The 5,555-nt window shown below is 43.9% G+C and overlaps 1 protein-coding gene across 1 annotated transcript in view; it reads right to left on the bottom strand.

Moving 5' to 3' along the window:
- Window positions 1-4,490, bottom strand: part of TSPEAR (thrombospondin type laminin G domain and EAR repeats) — a 311,553-nt gene extending 307,063 nt beyond the window's left edge. Inside the window, exons 1-3 of the mRNA XM_007947301.1 lie at window positions 4,475-4,490; window positions 3,190-3,231; window positions 1,003-1,223 (exon numbers count right to left, since the gene is read on the bottom strand). Coding sequence (XP_007945492.1) covers window positions 1,003-1,223; window positions 3,190-3,231; window positions 4,475-4,490 — 279 coding nt within the window. The remainder of the gene's footprint in view (window positions 1-1,002; window positions 1,224-3,189; window positions 3,232-4,474) is intronic.
- Window positions 4,491-5,555: the final 1,065 nt, after the last annotated feature.

Below are 5,555 nucleotides of genomic sequence, written 5' to 3'. Positions count from 1 at the left end.
AAAAAAAAAAAAAAAGAAGTGTTTGTTGTGCTCCTATAGTTATGAGTTAAATGGTACCCTGCAAAAAATAGTTAGTTTTAAGCCTTAACTCTTATACTTATGAACATGACCTTGCTTGAAAATAGAGTCTTTGAAGATATTAGTTAACATGAGGTCATACTGGACTAAGGTGTGCCCTAATCTCATCTGAGTGGTGTCCTTATAAGAAAAGGAGAAGAGACAGAGAGACACACACAGGGGAAAGGTGGCCATTTGATGATGGAGGCAGAGATTGGAATGATGCAGCCACAGCAAGGAACACCTGAAGCCACCAAAAGCTGAAAGAGGTAGGCAAAGATTCTCCACAAAGCCTTCAGAGAGAGCATAGCCCTGCCAACACTCTGAATTTGGATTACTGCCCTTAGAATTATGAGAAAATAAATTTCTGTTGTTTTAAGCCACACTGTTTATAGAACTTTGTTATACCCTCTCAGAAACTAACACATCTATGATGTGCATTGTTGTAGGATCCTTCGGGGGAATAGGGATAAATGCCATCAGTCACTCAAAGGAGATTCCAGACTAGTGGAGAATGGATGGTGATGGGCATGTTAGCTAGATGTAGGATTGATGAGAATGAAAACCACAGGTAAACAGTCCCATAAGGAGAATGCTTTTATTTGTTCTTTCATTGCTTACATTTTCTGCCACAGAATGTCAAATCAAAACTCTAAGTAGTGTACCTAGCCTTTGACAGTTTGGCACACCACAAAAAGTATCATTGCAGAAATTACTAGCACAAATCCTTAGCATATTGTCATGCACACTCTACCTACACACTTCCAGGGATGGAACTCTCATGAGCTATCAAGGCATGGGACCCATGGTCTCAAAGACATCCAACAAGACCTTGACCAACTCTCATCACACCACATTGATTGAGCCCTTTGCATGCTCTTGTATTGAGAATATCCAAGAGGAAGATCAGGTCATTCAAACAGGAAGGTAAAAAACGTCACTAACCTTGGGTGGAAGATTGGGGACTTTCAAGGTTACCACGAAGGAAAATTCCTCAGGGAAGAGGTCACACCTGATGAAAATCCGTGATGCAGGGAAGCTGATGGAGTGGGGGGTGGCAGTTGAGAGCTGGAATCCTCGTGCACCCTGAGCTTGTATCACCCTGACTCCACCCACAGCGCCACCAGAAGGGACTCCTTCTGCTAGGATGTCCAGCGGGTGCAGATCTGTTAGAGAAATCACAGATGGGTCATGCCCAGCCATCAACCCAGTCATCTTCCCTTCACCACAGTAACCATGACAGCCACATGTGTGGGATACCCAGTGGGGCAGGTGCTAGTCTAAGCACTGCACATCATCCTTCCCATAACTCCTGTGAGCCAAGTATTGATATGATCCTGTTTTACCAGAAAGGAAGCCAGGCACCAAGCATTAAAGAAGCATCTGCTCCCTGACACTGTGCCTGACTCCTGTGAGCCCGATGGGTGCATTTGGGCTGCAGAGGCACATTGGTATTGATGGTGTCTTTGAATCAACAAGCAGACCTCATGCTGAGTGTAGTGTGGGGAACAGAGGGAGGGAACGTCCCAGCACTGGTTCCCAGGGAGTGGACAGTCCACATGGAAGAAAAGCTCACACACATAAAACATCTAGGAGGTGGAACAAGCTGTACTCAGGCTTACGCTCTTCTCTTTTGGGCCTCCAGGTGCTTACACACCTTCCTCTGGCCTCATTCTATACTAGGTAGCCCTTGGACAGAGCCTTGCATAGGGGCTGCTGGTAGGTGTGGTCAGTGGGGCCTGGAAGGGCCATGGAGCTGGATATTGCCTCCTTCCTGCCTTTCTTTCTAGACATTTATAGGGAGACAGATCCGCTCCTGGGAGGATTTCTTTGTTACAGTTCAAGGTCATCACCAACATAACTGATGAGTCCAGAAGATAAGCAGGAAAATAGTGGAGCAGGAAGGAGGTTCTGAACCAGTCCCTGGATTGTTCAAATGGGCCCCAGTTGTTGAAGAGAAGTGATAGTCAAGTAGAGCCCAGGGATCATGTTGGAACTTCATGATCCACCGCACCCATGGCCATGGCTTGGGGTACTTGACTGGGCCCTTGTGAACTGGAATATTCATGCCTGGAGCTGGATCCCTCAGGACCAATGGTCTGGCTTAGAGGCTTCCAGCCTGAGCCTGAAACAGTTACGTGTCTGGGGGACATGTATGCTGGAATGTGAGAGCACAGAAAAATGGAAGGACACACACCAGAATGACCTCTGAGGAGGAGGCATTGTGATGAAGGGGACAAGAGTATAATCTACAATACTTTAATTTTTGCAAGGAGAATATTATTATTATTTATGCAGTTAAAATCAGAAAGCAAATTTTGAAGAGACTATTGTTTCTTGAAATAACTTGTACCATAAGATAACCCACTGTGTGTAGCAGCAGCGAATAACTATGTATATGGAAGTGTTTGTATTCTCTAATGTAGCAAACATCACAGCAGTTATCACCCTGAGAGGAAGTTGTGTAGGGGTGGAGGGGCCCTAGATTAACTCTAGGGAGGATGCTATGTCTTGGGGGTGGGGGGCAAGGTCTGTGCCCTGGGAACCTGACCCAGGACTAGCCTTGGACTGGCCAGGGCCCCAGGACCAGACTCTAGGAGACCCTGCCCCTGGATCTGTCTCCTGGTTGGAGTCCACTGATAAAAACTGTGTACCCTAAAATCCCCCAAAAAATATCTAAGAGACACTGAGGTACACGGAGTCCCACCCAGGGTGGCTACCTCCTCTGGGTTTGGTTGTGGCACTACCAGGTGCAGCTCCATCCTCAGGGAAAGCATGTCCATCCATGCAGTGCCACCCAGCACCCAGAACATGCCTCTCTCCTGAGCCAGGGCCCAGCAATTATGGCAAATTAACAGCAAGGGTGGCACTGGCTCTAATGTTCTCCTGGGCTGTGCTGGGGGTGATCCAGATTCAGGAATCAGTTAATCCTGGTATGAACCACTCCCTCCATTGTTTAGTTAAAATCTCCTCTTCCTGGCTTCACCCCGGCCCCTACTCCACCTTTGCCAGTGCAGGTGGGTTCTGCTCTAGCAAATACTTAGAACAGATTTATTGGTTTATTTTTCTATGTTACCATTGCATACACATATGAAGATTTCCAAGGTCAGCAGAGGGACATGGGTTTTATACATTCCTGGAAAAGGCCCATTAGATGAAGGAGGGAGCATAGTACTGGGTTTATGAGAGAAACTCAGCATCCTCTCAGTGTATTTGGACATGTGTAAGTTATCAAATCCTGCAAATTAATCCTAATCAATTCAACAGATGCTTAGTGGCAACTGGTACTTTCAAGGGAGAGCATGAAATGCAAACTGACAACACAGGATCATAGGAGACAATAGAATACTGACCATGACTTCTGCAGCGCCAGCCCAGGAAGCCAAACCATAGCCTCCTCAGCAATCCACTCACAACAGTCAGGACTGGGTCAATTTCTGCCAGCTTCCCTAACTTTTGCCTCGTTTCTGACTAAGGACCAACCAGAGAAAGCCAAGCATGCTTCCCAGCCTATCACACAGGACACCAGACCCCAGCCCCTCCAGCAACCCCACACAAACATCCCATCAAGGTATACCTGCATTTCCTTTTTTCTCACTATAAATATGTCCTACTCCCCAGACACTTTTGAGTCTCTGCCTGCCAACTCAGGAGATGATGACCAACTCCTTTGCTACAGCAGCTCTGAATAAATAGCCTTTGCTTGTTCTCAGGTGTGTGTGTGTGTCAAGGGGCTGCATTTATTCCACAATGTGTTCTTGAAGCTATAGTTCCAGAAATGGTTGTTGCTCTTGAGGTGTTCATAGTTTAGTAGAGAGGATGTGGTAGGCACAGTGCAGATGACCTCAAAGCCAGGCTACACATATGGCTCTAAAATAGACCCCAGAGGGTTTAGTCTAACTCTTTAAAATGGAATGACAGTCAACTCAACAACAAAAAGATGAACAACCCCATTACAAACAGAACCTTTACCAAAGAGGATATCCAGGTGGCCAACAAACACATGAAAATATGCTCTTGATCATTAGCTATTAGAGAAAAAAAAAAAAAAATCAAATCAAAACTACATTGAGACTTCATCTCACCCCAGCTAGAATGGCACTTATTTTAAATAAGTAGAAACAAATGTTGATGAGGATGTGGGGAGACTGGAACCCTTATCCATTGCTACTGGGACTGTAAAATGCTACAACCATTATGGAATATGGTATAGCACATCCCCAAAAAACTAGAAATGAAATTACCCTATGATCCAGCAATCCCACTCCTAGGTATATACCCTAACACAACACAACAATGCAACACACTGCCATGGAGTCAGACCCAACCTATAGCAACCCCTCCTTGGGTTTCCAAGATTGTATTACTACAGAAGTAGATTGCCCAACCTTCCTTCCAGGGTACATACCCTAGGGACCTAAAATTAGTGACATGAACAGACATATACACACACCTATGTTCATTGTGGCATTATTTACAATAGCAAAAAAATGGAAACAATTGAAGTGCCCTTAAGTGGATGAATGAATAAACAAAATGTAGTACATACATATAGTGAATACTATGCAACTATAAAGAACAATGATGAGTACACAAAACAACATGAGTGGGCCTGCAGGGCATAATGCTAACTGAAATAAATCAAGAACATAAGGACAAACATTGTAAGATCTCTCTTTTATAAAAAAATAAGAATAAACACACTGCCATCAAGTCAATTCAGACTCATAGTGATCCTATGAGTAGAAGTAGAAGTGCCCTGTAGGGTTTCCAAGGCTATAAATCTTTACAGAAGCAGACTGCTTCATCTTTCTCCAATTGACTGAGTTGTCCCATGAGACTATGGTCTTAAGCCTTCAAACCCAGAAAATCAATTTTGGAAGGTGTTTGGTTATGTCTGAGGAGTAGCTGTAGTTTTGTCTTCAATGAATATATGTGGCTTCTCACATATTTGCACATACATATAAATACTTCTAGCTGGGCTCACATATGTATATACCTTTATCTACCCATGTACCTATATGCCTCTACCCCTCTGTATGTGATCATACGCTTGTACAGGTTTGAACTGCCAGCCTTTTGGTCAGTAGCCCAATGCTTTTAACCACAGCACCACAGAGCTTCAAGACAAGAATAGACAAATATATAAAGAGAGTACTGTTAATTTATATATTGCTGGTTACCAGGGAGAGATAGGGGTGGCGGGGGGAGGGAAGGATGTTTTAGATCATAGATACTTGCCCCTTTTTGTGATAGGAAAAGTAGCACTGAATGTGGTATAGTGAACACAACATGACCAAAGTAAATGATGTTACTGAGAAACACTCAATAGAAAAGGATGCCTGTACTAAATAATTTGACATATATAATATGGCAACAACTCTAACAAAGACCAAAAAATGAGTGTTTGATCACATATGGATGGGTATAGTCATATAGGTACATGGGTAGATAAAGGTATATACATATGTAAGCCCAGCCAGAAGTATTATATGTAT

This window comes from Orycteropus afer, unplaced genomic scaffold (genome assembly GCF_000298275.1).
Source record: "Orycteropus afer afer isolate SDZICR_OR568_19922 unplaced genomic scaffold, OryAfe1.0 scaffold00179, whole genome shotgun sequence".
In the NCBI taxonomy this organism is placed as follows: Eukaryota; Metazoa; Chordata; class Mammalia; order Tubulidentata; family Orycteropodidae; genus Orycteropus; species Orycteropus afer.
Note: the sequence above shows the minus strand (reverse complement) of the source record. Positions and strands in the feature narration are given on the sequence as shown.